The 19,034-nt window shown below is 44.0% G+C and overlaps 2 protein-coding genes across 2 annotated transcripts; one reads left to right on the top strand and one right to left on the bottom strand.

The window, feature by feature from the left end:
• Positions 1–899: 899 nt before the first annotated feature.
• LRRC52 (leucine rich repeat containing 52) lies at positions 900–4,173 on the bottom strand. The gene is made up of 2 exons (XM_069023222.1): positions 3,540–4,173; positions 900–1,276 (listed from the first exon to the last, which is right to left on the bottom strand). Exons 1-2 carry the CDS (start codon positions 4,159–4,161, stop codon positions 900–902), a joined length of 999 nt encoding a protein of 332 aa, XP_068879323.1. The 5' UTR covers positions 4,162–4,173.
• A 1,191-nt stretch (positions 4,174–5,364) lies between these two features.
• Positions 5,365–17,520, top strand: NUF2 (NUF2 component of NDC80 kinetochore complex). The gene is made up of 13 exons (XM_069022637.1): positions 5,365–5,543; positions 6,449–6,523; positions 7,447–7,523; positions 7,683–7,744; positions 8,587–8,684; positions 9,105–9,178; positions 10,399–10,495; positions 11,414–11,476; positions 12,155–12,292; positions 13,165–13,305; positions 14,096–14,271; positions 16,157–16,292; positions 16,520–17,520. Exons 1-13 carry the CDS (start codon positions 5,421–5,423, stop codon positions 16,667–16,669), a joined length of 1,410 nt encoding a protein of 469 aa, XP_068878738.1. The 5' UTR covers positions 5,365–5,420; the 3' UTR covers positions 16,670–17,520.
• The last annotated feature ends 1,514 nt before the right edge of the window (positions 17,521–19,034 follow it).

Raw genomic sequence — 19,034 nt, forward strand, 5'->3', positions numbered from 1 at the left:
CCAGTGTTTCACACGTGGAGTTGCTGTGCTGGGTCATGTAAGCAGATACTTCCCTTGGCAATTCCCAGCGCTGGTGGAAAGAAGGATCTTACATTTCCCTGTAGATGCATCTTACATTTCCCTTGTAGATGCAACCCTGACGCTTTGGCATGGACACACAAGCCGTTTCCAAGAATATTTGGAGAGTGTGTAAGCAATATTTTTACTTTATAAAACATTCCAGTTTTAGGGTGATGTGACACAAAACCAGGGCTGGACTTTCCAGTGCTGTGAATGTTCATAAAACAGGGAAGGCACAGGTGGTCTGGCTGCAGGGGCACAGAGGGTTCTTTTGCTGTCACCAGTGTAATGGGAAAGAAGGGAAGAACCAGTGGGATCCTGGGCTCCTAAAAGTCCTGGTTTTAATCTCTTTGCCTTTCCACAGTAGAAAGTTCTTGGATTCCCTGGGGCTCCAGCTGTGTAGGCTGATCACAGTAAGCCCTGCTGGGTTTTTTGGCCAGGAAGGGCCTGGTGATGTCCTTGGCTACAGCACAGCGCCAGGGCCTTTCCCATATTTTAGTACCTTTTCAAGCCAGTCCTTATGTCCCTACTTTTCTGTGGTCTCAAAGTAGGGTGGAAGTGGAAGGGCCTGTCACTATGCACACCTCTCACACCTCCACAAAATTAATATTTTGCCATTGTCCTGAGTCCCAGTGACAGAAGGCTGGGTATAGCACAGCAAGTGAAACTGCAGCCCAGATTACTTCCTTCTCTTGCAGTTTTATTTCACTTCAAAAAAACCCAACAAAAAAAACCCCAACAACAACAAAACAAAAAACCTAGGGTGGGACAACATGTCAGAAATCAGGCAGGAAAGGCCTGCCTTTGGTTCCCATGATGGGAGTTCAGAAGGGCTGATCCTAAGTGGCTGTGTCGTCATCGTTGTCGTCGTCCTCCTCGTCCTCCTCGTCCTCCTCGTCCTCCTCGTCCTCTTCGTCCTCCTCGTCCTCCTCGTCCTCCTCATCCTCGTCCTCCTCATCCTCCTCGTCCTCGTCCTCCTCATCCTCCTCCTCCTCCTCTCCCTTTGAGGCATGGACCTTGTAGGTGACAGCACAGACGCCAGCCAGCCAGGCTGCCATGGTGCCAGCAAAGAATATGCAGAAGCCAACAAGGCACAGAAAGACATAATCTTGCTTATACAGCTGGGTCAGGCAGCTGAAGTGGAGCTGTGCCTCCACTGCTGGCATCCTTAGGGCACGCGGATCTGCTGGGGTATAGCAGGTGAAGTTGTCAGCATCTGCAGAGAGACAAGCAGAAGCAGGACTCTCTAGCCTGTATCATAATTTCATAAACAGGAGCCCTGGTAGAAAAATTATGTTAGTGCTTGCTAAAAGCCTGAAGAATATATGCAGACTTCACTGCCCCCCCCCCCCCCCCCCCCCCATGGCTTGGGTAAAATCTGACAGCCAAACTCATGCCAAACCTGTGCTAAACCCTTGCCAAACCAGAATTCCCAGGTTGCCAGAATATTTTCTGCAGTGTTGGCTCCATAGGAAAATATTGCCCACTGGATTATGCCACTGTGGCAAACTGCTGTCCCTGCCCTGCTCATCTCTGCTGATTGAACTATTTCACCTTCATATTAGAGCACCTGTGTTTGTTTTTTTTAAAAATCTCTAACACCTTCTGAAGTGATACAGCCTAAATCATGCTGGAATAATGAGGCTGCTGTGTGTTTGACAACGAGGGTGGTTTGCAGTTAGGCACAGCCTTACCTGGTCTGTGAGGGAAGCAGAAGCAACTCATCAATGGTTCAGTTCCACTGAAATAACAACCATACCCTGTCATATTGCAATATCTGCAGTGATAAAACAGATCACTGCGGATATTGCAATATGATAGGGTGTGGTTGTTATTTCAACCATGTACTGTTGAAATATGTATTTCCCTTTCAGTTAGTGAAGGATGAATGTGGTGCCTGTGGAAGCAGGGTGTGCCTTAGCCATGGCCCTCTCCTTCCTCTGCAGGTTTTGAACCCTACAGACACGGTCACCGTGGTGGGCACAGGCTGGGTACTGCTTGATGGACAGGATGGAAGAGACTGAGGGAGAGGGAGCCACAGGCTGGGCACTGCTTGATGGACAGGATGGAAGAGACTGAGGGAGAGGGAGCCACAGGCTGGGCACTGCTTGATGGACAGGATGGAAGAGACTGAGGGAGAGGGAGCCACAGGCTGGGCACTGCTTGATGGACAGGATGGAATGGGAGTGGTGGAGGGGAACAAGGCATGGGGGGTTTATATTGCAGTTACACTGTATTGTATATGACTGAGTGGTATCGCTGCTGTGGTTGTTCATGCTGATCCTTCTCCTGGTCCTGTGTAAAACTGCAGAGCTTTTATCTCTCTGTTACCCAAATCCATCCAAACTTGGGCAGCTTTGTGTCAGCCTCCAGGCTGCACAGATCCAGCTGAGTTCAAAACTCTGGTGCACAGGCATTTCTGAAGGTCAGTAGCCTTTCTAAAGGCCAGGCTGGGGTCTGCTTGCTCCAGATTCCAGGGCTCTGTCCCAGTGTCCCTTTGGCCTGGAACAACTCTCAATTTAAGGCTGCCTTTCACATTCCTATCCTCCCCAACAGCCTGCAATGAGCTTCATTCTCCTGTTGCAGGGTTCAGTGGGTTATCTCTAATCTCACAGTTCCGAGCTGTACTTTGTTCCACTGTTCCATAATTGCCTGTAAACTGTATGTGGAAAAAACCCCACTTTATTTCTATAAGTAGCTTACTATATCTAATAAAGACACTGAGATGTCTTTAATTAAATTCTGTCCTAACACCAGCTTCTGTTTGCCCTTCCCTTTTTTCCCCTTGGGCCCTTTTGTGGCCCTTTCTTATTCAGTGGACAGACGTTTTCAAGCTCTCACCATTGTGCCCTGCATTACTGAAACCAAGCTTTCTTTGTTCATGTGTGTTGTGCTGTGTCTCTTTCCAGTTTGGAACAACCAAGTTCATGTGCTGCAGCTGCAAAGCAAAACATTACCCTTAGGACCAGTGTTTCTATGGGAAAGGGAACTGGTGATTACCCTGCCTTGGCCTCTCCAAGGCTCAGTTATAGAATCTCTCAGTATGATGGGAAAGAGCTGATTTTGGGGTAGAGACAAGGCAGGAAATTCAGAACAATGATTTTCCCAGTGCACATCTCCCTGGAGCTGTGTTGGGCTCCTTGTTATTGGCATTGCAGCCATGGGGTGCTGTGCAGGCACAGGGACACCTGAGGCGGGATCCAGGTGTTTTAGAGAAGCAGCAGTGTCCCAGCTACAGGCTACACCTCCCTGGCTACCCTGGGGATGTGAACAAGTGTGACCTTTCATGTGTGGAGTGCGTGTAACCCAGCTGTTCCCATCCCTAGTTTGTGTGACAGCAGAAAATGAGACCCACAGCTGACATGCAGTGGCACAGCTCCATGAGCTGAACTTTAGGGAAAGAGAATAGAGGGCCCTCTCTGTTCCACACAGATCAGTGGGAGCAGGGAGGAGAGAGGTCCTGCTCACACAGCCCTCACCTGGAAAATGCACATTGCTCTCCATCATCCAGGTGATGAAGTCCAAAAAGGAACAGCTGCAGTGCCACAGGTTGTCACTGAGCCCCAGAAGCCTCAGGCTGGGCAAGTCCCGGACAGTGCTGGTGTCCAGGAAGGTTAAGCCCGTCCGGCTCACATCCAGGTGCCTTAGCCAGGTGTTGTTGGCAAAAGCATCCTTCTTGATGGCCACAAGGTTGGGATTGTCTGAGATCTTCAGCACCACCAAGCTGAGGAGGTGGGAGAAGGTGCTGAAGGTGACCTGTGTGAGGTTGTTGAAGCTGAGGTCCAGATAGACAAGCTTAGCCACGCCAGTGAAAATGAAATCCAGGTGATGCCCCAAGAGATTCTTTCTGCAGTCCAGATAGACCAAATCAGCCAGGAAGCTCAATTCCACTGCTGGCAGGTATGAGACATTGTTTGCTGCCAGAATCAGCTGCCTGGTGTCCAGAGGGATGTCCACAGGGAACTCTTGCAACTGCTGTCCAGTGCAGTTCACCTCCAGGTACTGACAGCTACACCTGCTTGGGCAGTTGATCCCCTCTGATGCCATACCCAAAAGAAACATGAGGCTCAGGGACCATGGTCTACCTGAAAAAGACATCATTTGAGACCTTCCAGGCCACTTAGCCCTTCTGGACTGCAAGCAGCCCTATGGAAGCTGCACTGCCCTCACAGCCATGCCGAGAAGCTGCAAGGCTGTGAGGAAGCACTTTGTGTCTGTGGCTCACCTGAGCTCTAGGCAGAGAGTCCAGCTGGAAACCGAGCCTGGCTTTTACATCAACAAGTGCGGAACAGTGGCTGGAGCATCTCTGTCTCACACTCAGTGCCAGGTGACACCTCAGTGATGTCAGTGGCTTGCAGAAGCTGCCTGTTTTTGGGGACAGTGCCGTGTCCTTGCTGACCTGCTTCCAGCTGAGTGGAGGTGCAGGAAGCTGTACGTGGCATAGGAGCATCAGAACTGTGTAGGGAGAGTGTGAACAGCCCAAATTTTGTCAGAAATGGTGTCACACTGCAAGAGGTGCTCACTGGTACTGGTTAGGCAAGAGCCCTGTGCAATGTTGGGTTGGCATTGTCTCCTTTCTGGAGCCAGGAAGTTTTATCCCATCTGGAGTAGCGTGTCCAGGTCTGAGGACCTCGGCACAAGATGTGGAGATGTTGGAGCAGGTCCAGAGAAGCCATGAAGATGCTCAGAGGGCTGGAGCAACTCTGGTATGGGGACAGGCTGAGTTGGGGCTGTGCAACTTGGAGAAGATTCTGGGGAGACCTCACCTAAAGTGTTTATGGAAAAGAGGAAGAGTGACTCATTACACAGGCAGGTAATGACAGGACAAGAGGGAATGGGTTTAAACTGACAGAGGGCAGGTTTAGAATGGATGTTAGGGAAAAATTCTCCCCGGGGAAGGTGATGAGGCACAGGTTGCCCAGAGAAGCTGTGGCTGCCCCATCCCTGGAAGTGTTTAAGACCAGGTTGGACGGGGCTTGGAGCAGCCTGGGGTAGTGGAAGGTGTCCCTGCCTATGTCAGGGGAAAACTAGGTGAGCTTTAAGGCTCCTCCTAGCGATTCTATGACTCTGCCAGAGGCCTTGAGAGCCGCGGCTGAAGGAACAGAAAGGACGCCACCGCCTCACCCCGCCCTTCCCCTCATAGCCAACGGCGGCGGGGGGCGGGGCCTGCCAAGCCACGCCCCCCGCGATAGCGCTGCTGCTGATAGGCCAGGGGAAGGCGCGAACGCACCAAGCCCCGCCCGAAGTGACGATGCGGCTTCTGATAGGTCGGCAAGGGGCGGGCGTGGGCCGTGGCGGATTCAAGTGGTGGGCGCGCGCCAGTGCTGCCGTTGTGTCTCCGCCACGTCCCTACTGCCGCCATGGAGACTATGACCTTCCCCCGCTACAGCCCCGAAGACATCATCAGTTACCTCCGCTCGCACATCCTGGAGGGTGCCGAGGCTCGGAACCTGGTTAAGGGCGATGTGTTCGGCAACACCAAGGTGCGTGAGGGGGGTGCAGGGCGGCTCCGTAGGCCGCCCGCTCCCGTGTGGGACGGATGTGCTGCCCCGCTCCGTGTAACCACGGGGTTGGGTGGAACGGTGTGGCGTTGGGTTCGGAGGAGTCTCAGGGCTCTACCTCGCCGCTCGGGCCTCGCTAGGAAGCGCGGTGGTGTCACCAGCAGCACCCGGCCTGTCTTTCCTAGCTCTGTGGGAATAACGGTGTCTGGTAAAGTCGCATAGTTCCATCAGTTCGCCCGATCAATTTAGTGCTTTTAAACGAAACTCTGCTTTTAAACTCCTCCCTGCTTCATCCCCTTTCATCCCTCTGACCATTTAATGTTAGCGAGTGTCCCCGGCGGAAGAAAAGTGGCTTTGATGAATTGATGCCTCGGAGTGATTACTAGTGCTGTTATTCCTTGTGTTTGAGCCTGCGGTGGGAAGGGTCTGGCCCTGCTTGTTTAGATGGTTTTTAAGAAGCAAAACTGATCATGGATTAGTGCTATAAATGAAAAGCTGTTTAGCTTATAAGTGATTTGTTTCCTCTTCATTTTAATAATCTAATGAAGGGCACTCATTGCTACAGGATTATGATTTCTGTGACCTTTTTAAGGTTTTTGGCATTGCTTGGTTTGGAAACTGCTCAGGAAGCAGCAGTGTAATGAAAACCAATGCCTGGTGTACACAGTCAGGGCTGTAATTGTCCCAGCTGACTGCTGTGCCTTAAAACTGAATTATGAGCAAGTAATGCTTGAACTGCAAAATGTTGGAAAGTGAAACTTGTTTGCTTTGGTGGCTCAGTGAAATCAGCCTTCATGTGTTAAAAGCTGAATGCTTTCATGGCCTGGTCTGGGAGCCCTGAGTAATCAAACATATGGAATACTGATTCGTATCCTCTGTTCCTGCAGCTTGACATTTTACACCTGATTTACATGAGAATCCTGCAGAAAGTGTATGGGATCCGCCCGGAGCACTTCTTCATGGTAGGGCTGCCTGTGGCAGGGGTGATGGGATATTAAAGGAAAAAAACATTGGATTCACCTGTTTTTTGGGATGCTGAGGGTGCCAGAAATGTCTGTAAGGTCCAGGAGGGACTGGACAAGCTTTTGGAGGGATGCCATGTCCAGCCTTGAAAATCCATATTGGGCTGTTGGGCATCTGCCTTTGGCCATGGCTGGAGGAGGTTGGACTGATCTGGAACGAATGTAAATGTTGCTTTTGATATTTGATCATCTCCACTCCTGCGTTAACTGAGAGGAAAGTAAGGAGAGGCTGATACCTCGTTGGCTAACAGTTAATTTAGCTACTGTTTCTGTTAGGCAAGAACTGATCCCTGAAAGTGAGAGTAAATTATTTTTTCTCATGGGATTTCTGGATAAACTGAAAGGGAAGAGCATATGTACACAAGATAATTCTCTTCTTCCCAGGCAGTGACATCAGCTGCCATGCTATTCTATGAGGTTTAAAATATCAGAGAAAGGGGACAGTGTACCACTACATTCTCCTGACTTCTTCATAAAGCAGTTGAGTATGTCAATTTTGGGGTGTTTAAAGAAGGAGCTTCTTGCTGGTAGCTGTATAATGCAGAGACTGTTGTGTGGCACAAGTTATGAACAAATTAGAACAGAGTTTAGATTGAGTTCCAGAGTTTGTAATGTTGCTTCTTTAGTTATTATTGTCTTTTTATATCTTTTCCAGCAAAGTTGACGCTTAAAATTGTGTGCTAACTAACTTGATGACATTTTTCAGCCTTTAATATGTATTCCCTGTGGATGGGAAGATCATCCTCAGTGAATGGAAGATCGTCCTCTAATCTATTGGAATTATTTTATGCTGTGAAAAATGCTGTGTAATTTTTGTTTTAAGTATTCTCTGCTTATGCACTGACTCTCTTTTTACTCTTTAGATGCCAGTCAACGTTGACATAATGTACCCACAGATCTATGAAGGTTTTCTACCTGTCTGTAATTTGTATATTCACATGTAAGTAGAAGATGCTTGTCTTGTGCTTGCTGGGCAAATGCTCTGGGATGAGAGGACAAGATCTGTTTTGTAACAGATGAGAATAGGATGAGAACTGAGTGGTGGTCACAAAACTTGAGTCATGGTCACTGCAGCTGAGGTTGTTTCGTTTCCTTGCAGGGAGCACTTGCTGCCAATGTGCCGGATTAATGACTTTCAAATTGCTGATATTTTAAACCCAAGTAAGCAAGCGCCTTGTAATCCTTATGTTTCCTGGGGTACTGGGTGTTGCTTGATATTCCAGGTGATTTTTTTCTATGGGCATCTGGTGTGGAGAAGTGTCCCTGATTTCCTGCTGCTCTTCTGACCCTTAAACAAACTGGTTCAAGTGAGCAGTTCTTATCCCTTATGTGGGCTGATGCAGGTCAATAACTGAGGGCAGTTTTGAATGCTATGAGTCTGTTGAACTGGTGATCTGGAGATGGGCTATGACATACTTAAAACGGTGTAATAGTAGATGGTGATGAAAATTACCCTGATGGCTCTGGAATGCTTTAGGATTTCTTACGCTGATGCCTGTGCTCCATTCCTTTCAATACTCAGTTGTGGTGATTCTACTACAACACAAACAACTTGGAAAAGGCTACTCTAAAGAACCCTGTCACTTCTGGATCTGTCTTGTCTAAGACATTCAAAGCTTTTGTAATCATCTTTCAGAAAGTTTGATTACTGCCTTCAGTTAGGCTGATAGCTACAGAGAGGCTCTCTCTTCAGAGCTGTAGTTCAAGATTGACATTCTTTCTCTCTGGCTTCTGTTTTAATGGGAGGCTGTGTGTTAACAGCCTTTTCTCCCAGGTGCCATTATTAATTTGTTAAATTACACAGAATTGCTAAGAGTTTGTAACCAGCTTGGTGCTAGTTTTTGTGTAGTTTGAAATCTTTGCAAGCTGAATGGGGGAAGAGCTGATTTGGATTGTGTTTTGTAATTTCTGTCTCCTCTGAATTACGCTTTGCCCAGCTTTTCTGAAGCAATTGCAATGCTTGTGGAAACCAGCTCAGTGAGCTCTTGCAATTCCTATTTCAGAGACAAAGAGAACTGTTCGCTTCTTGAGTGGCATCCTCAACTTTGTCAACTTCCAGGAATTCCGGCGTGAGGTCTACTTGGAGCTACAACTGAACTATGTAAGACTGCATGCTGTTTTATTCCAGATACCTATAAAAGTATAATTGATATTAACCTTGAATTAGCAGCATGAAGGTTGTGATTTAACTTCAGGTTTATTTAACATGTTGGGATGTTAAATGTAAAATTACTACACCAAGTAATGCAGGAAGGTACTGATTATTAGTTAGGATATTACTGAAAGGTTTTTTTTTTTTTTTTTTCCAATAACTTATTTGATACTTTAGCCTGGTAAGTGAAGGATTGACACATTGGATTGTTTTGAGAAAAATTGGCTGCAACAATTGTAGGTGGCTTCTCTTCTGAATGTCTCAGTAGTTCAGATATGGTGCATTTCATGTGAAATAATGATGACCAAGGCTCTTATAGAAGCCCAGAGAGAAACTACACTGCTCTAAAATTAAATATTTTACTTACAGAAATCAGCTATGGAGAAACACCAACAACTGGAGGCTGCAAATCGGGAGGCAGCAATGAAACTGGAGAAAATGAAGTGAGTGTGAGGAGTAAGCACTGTGAGGTGCACTGCTTGCCTTTCCTGCTCAGGCTGGATCAGTGGGCCAGTTGTGTGAGGCTCAACAAGTCTGAGTGTAGAGTGTTCTTGGCTCATGATAACTTGGTTCAATGCTACAGGCTTGGAGAAGAGGGGCTGGAAAGTGGCCCAGCAGAAAAGGACCTGGGGGTGCTGGTTGACAGCAGCTGAACAAGATGCAGCAGTGTGCCCAGGTGGCCAAGAAGGCCAGTGGCACCTGGCCTGTATCAGCAAGTGTGGCCAGCAGGCCCAGGGCAGTGACCATCCCCCTGTGCTGGGCACTGGTGAGGCCACACCCTGAGTGCTTTGTCCTGTTCTGGGCCCCTCACTAGACAAAGAGGGACATTGAGGGGCTGGAGTGTGTCCAGAGAATGACAATGAAGCTGGGAAGGGTCTGGAGCACAAGTCTGAGGGACAGCTGAGGGAGCTGGGGGTGTTTATTCTCTGCTGGCAGAGAAAAAAAATTACTTTTACAGTGTATGGTTGCTTTGAGGGAATCCTATATTTGTACGTTGAGGACTAGGGTGAAACTTTTTGCTCTTAGTTAGTTTTTAGTGATGTGTCTTTACCCCTTCAACAGCTGTTTCAACACCTTCCATCTTTAACTTAATAGATAAGTAAAGTTGTCTTCCTTAGTTATTTGTTTGCCACAATCTCTGTTTCAGGCCATTTAGCCCTACTGCCTGTGTCTTTTCACCATTAAGTTTTATTTTTGCCTGTGGATAATAGGATGAAGAAATGGCTGGTTTCCAAGAGAGATTTCAAAACAAAGTGTTTTTTTCTGACAGCTGCTCTTGGTGTGTGCTACACAGGGGGTTCTCTAGCTAGGATAGGTCTACACTAATATAAGCTATTTGTATGACAGGTAATATGCAAATTTCATAAATGAAAATCACCACTAGAATTGGTAAGAGTGTTGTACTTTCATGCTTTGCTTAGCATGATCTTTAAACTTAGTCCTCTGTTACGTTTGTGCCACTTCTTGCTGAAATAGCTCTTTAGATTATCCTTCAACTGCAAAATCTTATAAGAAAAGGAAAATAAGATGTATTAATTTGAGACTGTCTTGCTCTGATTACTAAAGTTACTGGCTGTAAACTATGTGGAGACAGTGATTGTCTTATTTACTCTGACTGGACTATAATGATGCTGAAGCTGTCCAATATCTTTTTTTCCCTTAGCACAGTCCCAGTTGAACACCAGGCAGAGGTCAAGCAGCTCACAGAGAGCATTCGGGAACTGGAGCAGCTGCTAAGGCAGGACTATCGTCGGAAACAAGTAGGATTTTGTTCTGTATTTCTCTGAAAAGCTGATATGGGTTCCTCACTTCTCTTGATTTTATTCCCTTCCCTCTACCTCAGTAGATAAAGGGGACTTTTCTGATTTAAAACAATGGCTGTTTTAACAAAATGCTGTCAGACCCCTCCTTGTTTCACTGTAAGGAATGTGAAATGTGCTTTAAATCAGACTTGGGGAATACAAAAGTATATTTGACTCTTTTTTGAAATGCATTTCTGTAATGACTTGGGAGATACACATCACATTTCCAAACAGGAACACAGGTATGTTCCTCTTTGTTTTCCATTTGAATTCAGAGAATTAGAATTGGAGGTGAGCCATGGTGAGAAATGAGGCCTAAGAAGGGTCACCCGAGGGAATGCCTGGCAAAAAGAGTAGGGTTAATTGCAGAGGTAACTTTTCAGCAATGGAAATTTGCCTCTCAGATCTCATAGATAACCTTTTTAGCTCCTTTGGGAGAAAGAAAATAATAATCTGTGGTCAGGATTTTTTGTTATGTCAAGTCATGTCTCTACTGTTAATATTATTAACCATGTGTTTGACTATTATTTGGGACCTTACATTAAATTAGATTTTTCCTTGAAGAACAGGGCCTCTGGCAAAGAAAGTTGTGGGGGTATAGTACTGCCAGGGTCAATGAGAATAGGGATGGCCAGTCTCTTATCCCTAATCCTAGTTACCCACTGCTGGCTGCATCCCTAGTGCTTCCAGTGGCTTTGATCACAATATCCTCCTTTCCAGGCTTTGAAATCTTACAGACTGCAGTTTTGTCTGCTGGCTATGGCATTCCAAAGGACCCCAAAATGGGATTTCTCCTGTAGACAGCTCTATGATAGAAGGGATAAGGCAGATAGCAGCTGTAGAGATGCTACAAAAAAGCTTGGTGCTTTTTTTCAGACAGCTTTGCAAGAAGTGATTTCTCAGAAGAAGACAGATGTTGCTGAGAGCACCCGAAAACTGGTGAGTACACCTCTGTGTGGGTGCTTGCTGCAGCTTCCATCTCAGATCAACTGAGAGATCACCTCTCTTTTTAGGATCAGGTTATTCTTGGAATTAAGTCACTAGTAATCTGGACTTCTGAGATGCTGTGGGTTTACCTTGCACGCACAGAGTGGGCTAAAGAGGCAAAACAGCAGGTTTTGAGAGGCCTTACAGGAAACTTGTTGCTCTTCTCCTATGTTGATAGAGCTGGCTCCGGAACACTGCAGTGACTGCTTCAGTTTCCCTAGGTGAGGAGTTCTGAGAGAGAGAGCTGCTGGTAATATGCCAGGCCGGAGGGGGCTTGGAGCAACCTGGAACAGTGGGAGGTGTCCCTGCCCATGGCAGGGGGTTGGAATTAGATGATCTTTAAGGTCCGTTCCAATGCAAACCTTTCTAGGATTAGCTGGCAGGCTCTTTGTGGAAAATACTAGTTAGCTGCTGTTCTTATGCACCACTGTAAGCAAATCTGGGAAGCAAAATGGGCTGTTAATTGCTTTGCTTTGTTAATGCTGTTTAGAAGAATTTATTTTTAGAACTTCCTAATGAGAAATGACTACACACCAAAAACCTGTCTAGTCATAAGATCATGGCAAACTTTGCTACACAATTCCTCTTTGTTCACCTAATCACTAATACTGACAGTGTTTTATTAACTAGAATGAGCTTAAAGTGACTATGGCTACTTTGAAAGAAGAACAAGAGCAGCTAAAATCCAAAATTGTGGAGAGTCCAGAAGAACTGAAAAATTCCAAAGAACTGATGAAAGAGACTGTTAAGAAATTGAAGAGATCTAAGGTGAGGTTTTCCTCTGTCCACATAAGGAGGTATTCTGTTAGAAAAAGCACGTTTTACTGGACTGTCATCATCTAAAACTGCTTCTTGAATGATGGCAAAACATCAGCAGGACACTGGTTAGTCTGAAATGAAAGCACAGCTTCAGGGAAAACTGAACGTTTGTGGTGGAAGTGGTGGTTTATTTTTGATGGCCTTTTTTTTTTCCTTTTAAAAAGCAAGATTGCAGTCACTTGTACAGCTAGGTGTAGAACTCTTGAATCTATACCTGTCTGGCTGTTTGCTCTCAAGAGGAAACAGTATTTTGTCAGCTCCCAAATATCTTTGGATTTAGAATGTGTGCTTCATAGTGCTTCTGTTGTCATTCATGTTTCTGGAATCGATGGCTTTCTCCACTAATATGCTGAACACTGAGTTCCCTTCCTAGGGGTTTTTTTTTTTTATTATAATATCCACTCATTATTGTGGTTTATGATTGCTCACATATCAGTGAAGTTTGCACTGTGCCTCTGAAGGTATTTTTGCTCCAAAGGTCTAAACTTGATTGCTGTGATTTCAGGTACAAAGCTTTACATAACTCTTGTTTTACCAGTGTAGAGTTTTTTCACAGTACTGCTTTTTTTTTTTCTGAAAGCTCTTGGAAAAAACTGGTTAGTTCAGTGTAAACACTAGCATGTCACCTTTTCTTCTGTGCTTCCACATAAATGGCTTTTTAAAAAAATTTTTTTGCAAAGTAAAGAGCTCATTTCACTAACTCTTGAATATTACTTCTAGTGTCTTTAAACAATGAGGGAAGGGTTCAAAAGTCAATATGCTTTAATTCTATATAAAAGAATTCTAAAGCTATTTATTAAGTATTTTTTTTCTCTTTGCAGCAAGAAGTTATTGAGAAATATGAAGGTTACAGAGACCTAGTTGAGGTTCTGCCATCATGCCAACTGGAGGTGCAGTCATACCAAAAGAAGATGGAAGGACATGGAGCAAATGTGGAGAGACTGGCCAGTATATTATCAGAGGTTTGTATTATCCAAGTTATATCCTGTTAGGGAGAATTTGATGTCTAAGCGATGTTCCCCTCTCTCCTCTTCCCTGTAAAGTACAACATTTTGAAGTTTACAATATTTTTATTAAAAATGTCAATAAAACATTGCTGCTGCTTTGCTGGGTGGCACTAGCTAATGTACTATGCACTACCTATTGACCACTTTGAATAGTCAAAGCCTTTGTTGCCATAGAAACCTGACCTAAAGTAGTTGGAACTGTCTTGGGGTTGCTGGTAGGAAATGATGGGAAAATAAAAGTGAAATTGAGTTTCTTCTGCCTTGAGAGTGGAAACTAAGAACAAAAAATTGTTGCTTCAGGAAGAGTGACATCTTAAGTGCCTTTAACTTTATTAATATTACTAAGCCAGACATTCTCTGATGAAATGTTTGTCACAATACAGTACCTTGCTATTTGCTACTAGGTTTTGGGAGAATGCAGTTGTTAGGAGCATTTGAAAAATGGTATGGAGTCTTTTTGGGTGTACATATGTAGCATATGTTCAAATTACCTTTGTCAAAAAGCTATAGCAGAAGTCACAGTCACTTCTGAAAGTCATCCTAAGGGATGAGTTCTTGTCCATTTGGATGTATTTATAATCAGATAAAGACTAGTGAACTGGGAGGATGAGTTGGCAGTCAGATCTTCAAACAGCAGCCAGCTAGTTCTAATCTTAGTACATTTACAGGGTATGCTGTCTTGATAAATTAAGTGGGGGGGGGGAATTATTTCTATTTCATTTATTTCTATACTTCTGTATTCTAGGTCAGAAATCTGGAGGACCAAATTGAGAGTGCTCAGGTAGAGCTGAAAAAGGCCAAGACAGATGAAATGTCCTTAAAGAGAATGGTCACTGCAAAACATGAGAGACTTTCTACAGCTGAGATAAAGATTAAAAAGATGCGTGAAGATGTTGAGCAGCACAAGTGCACTGTGCCTGAGTACGGAGGAGTTGATGTTACTGCCTGATGCTGCTTTATGTCTTTGTTATGTGCTGCCAAAGTTCATGTCTGCTACAAACACACAGCTTAGCAGTAAGGAGAAAATGAGCAGTGTGGGACAGCTCTGTATGAAGACCAGTAATGCTGCAGGCAGGGAGTTGGGGTCTCAAATCAGTAATTGCAATGTGACTTGACAGCAATTCTTTTATTGGAGCACTAATTTAATTTATAATGCTTATTCTTGATTCTTTTATCTTCTTAAAGAGAATGTCACATTGGGATAATTTTCCAACTTATCAGACTTCAACAAAGCCTCATTTGCCTTTCATGAATTTTTCATAATTTCCCTTGCCACTTTTGCTCATTATCAAAGATGTTCAAGACCCATGGGGATATGGGGCTCACATCTCAGAGGAGCATTATCCTGACATGATGCTTCTAAAACAAAAGGAAAAGTGTCATTTGATCAAAGCCTCCCAGCCCCTCTTCTTTCCTCCCATATGCTGAAGGCTTTCAGGGCTGTGTTTGCGGGACCAAACTGCAGCCCTGTAAGGTCCTGGCTTCACTGTGAGGTTATTGATGAACTGTTACAGAGAAAATTTATTTTAAAACAATTTTCTTGTACACAGATAGGAAAGGGAATATAGAAAATCACTGGCTGAGTGGATTAGCTGTGATGGAAGGGAGCTTCTTCCACATGGCTGAGAGAGTTGAGTAAGATTTAGTCATGCTTAGGGTTTATGTGGTGTGCAGAATGGCACTTAGTGTATTGTACCAGCTAAAGGAGATTATTTGGAAGGAAAATAGGCTGGACATCGAGAAGAATTTCTTGACAGAAAGGGTGATTATACCTTAGAATGGGTTGCCCAGGAAGGTGTTTAAGGAAAAACCAAGTGCCATGCTTGAAGTGACAAGGTGGTGTTTGGCCATAGGTTGGACTTGATCTCAGAGGTCTTTTCCAACTTAAATGATTTTGTGAATAGTAGCTTTTAATTAAGGCATGAAAACAATATGATCTAATGCTCCTTTTTGTCAAAGTTTGCTACCAATTTCTGTTTTTAATGTGTCAGTGATAAAATTAGAGGCTTTGACAAGCAAGAGAGGAAGGGAGGTAACCTTGGTTGAAACTGAGTTTTTGCTGGTGAATAAGAGAATGTGTCCTGACCAATCCATTGAGGTAGGAAGGTGTATATGGGCTTCTACTAAGTATGGGTTATTTCACCTATTCTTCCCAGAAACGCTGCTACAATTCCAGATGTCATTATTGTACAAATGCTTGGTGTGACCTGGTAGGTGTTTTTGCACTTTAGGTCAATCTCCTGTTCCAACACTCAGCCTTTGCTGGTGACATGGCAGCTCACAGCTGGAGGCATCTGAATTTTCCTATAAGCTGGGGAAATGTAATTTGGTCTTTGGGATGCGGTGAAATGATGGACTGGGTGTTGCAGATAACATGTAGATGTATGGGATTGGAGTTTTAGGTTTGTGGGATGAGCTCTTTGGCTAAGGAAAGTGTGTGACATTGAGTTATGCTGGAACATCAAGTGCAGCTGTATTGCTTTAACCTGCACCACTCAAAGACAGGAGGGCAATGTCCAGCTGTCTGCTGGGCTGGCTCCACTGAGGTCACTTGAGTTGCCTTGATTGGAAGCAACTAAGGATCTTCAGTATACTCCTCTAACTCCACTTGGAATTTCACTTCTTGTATCTAAGTTGTTTTACTTTAAAAATTGCATTAATTTCTGAAAAAGTAAATTCTGTATATCATTGCTTCTGGAAGCTGATGGTTTTATGCTCATAAAATGCAAGCTTTGCTCATGGTGGGCTTAAGTTTAATCTGGAATTGGTCAAAAGGCTCAGTACTAACTTCTTCTCTCACCTTTAGACATTTTAACAAAGTCCAGGAGAAGAGGGGTGCTGTATATGACAAAGTGATGGCCATCCGCAAGGAAATCAAGCAGATGAAGGGTGAAATTGAGCAGCTGAAGGAGGATGCTGAAGAAAAAGCAATGAAAGCCAAGGTGAGGTTTTTTTCCTCCCCCCAAAGGAATCTTCTTACATTCCTGTTGTAGTGTGGACAGTGCAATGATCCTCTAAACAGCCTCCCCTTTGTTTTGTGAATTCTGCTTCTTTAAGCCATGGATGAGATACCATTGGAATAATTTGAGTCCACCAGACCACTCAACATTCATGTTTGATAAGGACTTAATTTTGCTGATGGAAATTTTTTTCCTCCTTCTCTTTCTAGGAAATACACCTGATTTGGAAGGCTATATTGGAGAAGTGTCATGAATCTCTCCTTAAGGCAGTAAAGAGTTATGCAGCCTCAAGAGCAGAAAAAGCTGATGAAATAAGGAGAGGGCTGTTCAGCATTCAGTCTTCTGGAAGTAGTTCTTAAGCCTGTGTGCACTTGTATTCAACTTTCATTACATTTGTGCTCATACCTGAACTCGAGCTTCTGCTTTGCATGGGAGGGATGACAATTCCAGGCAAATCTAGCATTCTCAAAAACCGTGTCAGAACACGTTTAGCTTCCAGGCATCCTGATGTCATGAGTTTGCTGATGGATAAGAAAACACTCAGTTTCTATTGTTTCAGTCAGCACCTGGTTTTAGTGATAATACTGCAAGTCTTGCTAACACCAAACTGCTCAATATTTTAGACAGGACCGTGCATTTGTAGAAACTCTTCTGCAAACTTTGATCTGGGAACACCTGGTGCCTTGGTCTGTCTTGAATGTTCAAGATAAGTCAGTAACAGGTGCTATTCCACCACCATTATTCAATTAAGATGAAATCCTGACAAAACAGTAGCATCCATCTAAATGCCAAGTTACACTCATCATAAATATTTGTAACTGTAAACACTCAGAAGTATCATTTTAATATATTTTTAGCTAACAGTACACTTTCTCTCAATGCTTGAACTCATTATGTCACTTTGTGGGGTATTGAACCCTCATCTGTGTTCATCAGTCTGTGTTAGGATGCTCTTAAAAACTGTAGATTGATGTTTTTTGCCTTAACTTGTGATGGCACTCAGTGTGCCACGGTGGTTTTAATTATTTGGAAAAATAAAATGTTGATTTTTACACTCGTTGATATAAGGATATATAACCCTTTTTCTCTTGGGTTTTTCTTCTCCACTCTCATAACTCACTTGGCATAGCATTTCAATTGAAAAAAGTGTACATTTGCAGGAATGTGTGCTATGAGCAGTCTTTTATGATGAAAGGAAGGAGGATGATTCAAGCTATCTTTAAAATTTTAATTCTTCATCTCTTACTAGCCAGAGGTGCTAGCAAGTCAGTTTGGAGCAGCAGGTGCTTGTTTCTTCTAGAGCTCTTATAGCGGCATCAGACCCTTCTGAAGTTTTGCGTTAAGCTTTTTTTTTTTTTTTTTTTTTTTTTTTTTTTTTTTTTTTCTTTTTTTACACTGTAATAGAATTGTTTAGGTTGGAAAAGCCCTCTAAGATCAAGTCCAGCCATTAACCCAGCACTGCCCCCTCCACCACTAAACCCTGTTGTCAAGTCCCAAAACTACACTTTGAAATATTGCAGTAGTATCTCCTTTCTTACAAAGACTGGTTGGAGGCTGTGCTGACAGCCTGGATATTGCAGCAGTACTGGGGAAAGAGATTTCCAAAAGCTTCCAATAGATACAAGGGATTACTCCAGCCAGCAGATAAAAATTCTTAGGCTAGAGCAATGCTGCTTGTGTATTCTAGTGATGAGGAGTTTGCAGGATAAAGAAAAAGCTGGGTCCTGGTTCCTACTCCTAGGAATTTTGCCGCACCATCTGTTGGGTAAAATACAAGGCTGTGATTCATGAAGAAACAAAAACCCTGTCCCTGGAAATCAGAATTTTATTTCCAATAAGTTCTTGTGCTTCCACAGTCACCTGTCTATTTGTACCTGAAATACTTAAAAATAAAACATAACCAAAGTCTATTTTAGCTAGAGATAATTGATTCCTAGGTGTGAGTCTACTGCTGCTTTTCAAAACTTTCCACCCGCCTTGAACCACATGGCAAGGCAGTGGGGGGAGTTTAGTGTGGCCTGAAGGGTAGGGAAGAGAGAATGGCTTTGATGAGGCAATACAGCTCCCTTTCCCTCAAGAGGGCAGTGTTAGTCAATATTTTCTTTTTCGTGTTTGTTTTTTTTTTTTTAATTCTTTCTTAACTACTGTTTAAAGGTGTAGTTAATTTTTTTTTTTTGCTTATACTTCAGTATTTTGTATACAACATAAAGCTTGTATCAAATTTATGCTGTACTGCTTGGGCTGGCCACATTTGTTTGAAATGTGTGGATTTATTAACAATATTCTGTAAGCAAGTTTATAAATTCTGCAAGCAGAAAAAATAGTAGTGGCTAAGGTGGGAAATAGGTGGATTATGGCTTGGCACAGTATGTGAACACAAAACTTTAAGAGGGTGTGTGACACCTTTTTCCCAGTGTAAAGGAAGGAAGGAAACCTCTTTATCCCTGTTTATCTCTGTTTTGCCTTTACTCCAGAGTGTGGCTGGAAAGAGTTGTCTCAGAAGCCAGGTTATATTTAGGTTTTGGGTGAGGTTAGGTGAGCCAGGTTTGTATTTTCACCTGGACCCTCCTGCTGAGGCAGTGGGATGAGCTGGAAGAGGAGCTTGTATCCTGGCCACTTGGTGGGGATGTTGGCATGGACAGTGGCCATGAATTCATGTTCCATTTCTGCCACAGCTCTGCTGAGGAAGCCAAAGGAAACCTGAATCTTCAGCTTCAGGATAAT

Source organism: Aphelocoma coerulescens, chromosome 8 (assembly GCF_041296385.1).
Source record: "Aphelocoma coerulescens isolate FSJ_1873_10779 chromosome 8, UR_Acoe_1.0, whole genome shotgun sequence".
NCBI lineage: Eukaryota > Metazoa > Chordata > Aves > Passeriformes > Corvidae > Aphelocoma > Aphelocoma coerulescens.

What these genes read in the sequence shown, in the direction of transcription:
- NUF2 (XM_069022637.1), top strand. Translation starts at nt 5,421, where the DNA reads ATGGAGACTATGACCTTCCCCCGCTACAGCCCCGAAGACATCATCAGT. An exon ending in TGGAGCTACAACTGAACTAT is followed by an intron (nt 8,685 to 9,104) that starts GTAAGACTGCAT and finishes TTTTACTTACAG; the next exon opens with AAATCAGCTATGGAGAAACA. An exon ending in ATGAAACTGGAGAAAATGAA is followed by an intron (nt 9,179 to 10,398) that starts GTGAGTGTGAGG and finishes TTTTTCCCTTAG; the next exon opens with CACAGTCCCAGTTGAACACC.
- LRRC52 (XM_069023222.1), bottom strand. Translation starts at nt 4,161, where the DNA reads ATGATGTCTTTTTCAGGTAGACCATGGTCCCTGAGCCTCATGTTTCTT. An exon ending in GAGCAATGTGCATTTTCCAG is followed by an intron (nt 1,277 to 3,539) that starts GTGAGGGCTGTG and finishes GTCTCTCTGCAG; the next exon opens with ATGCTGACAACTTCACCTGC.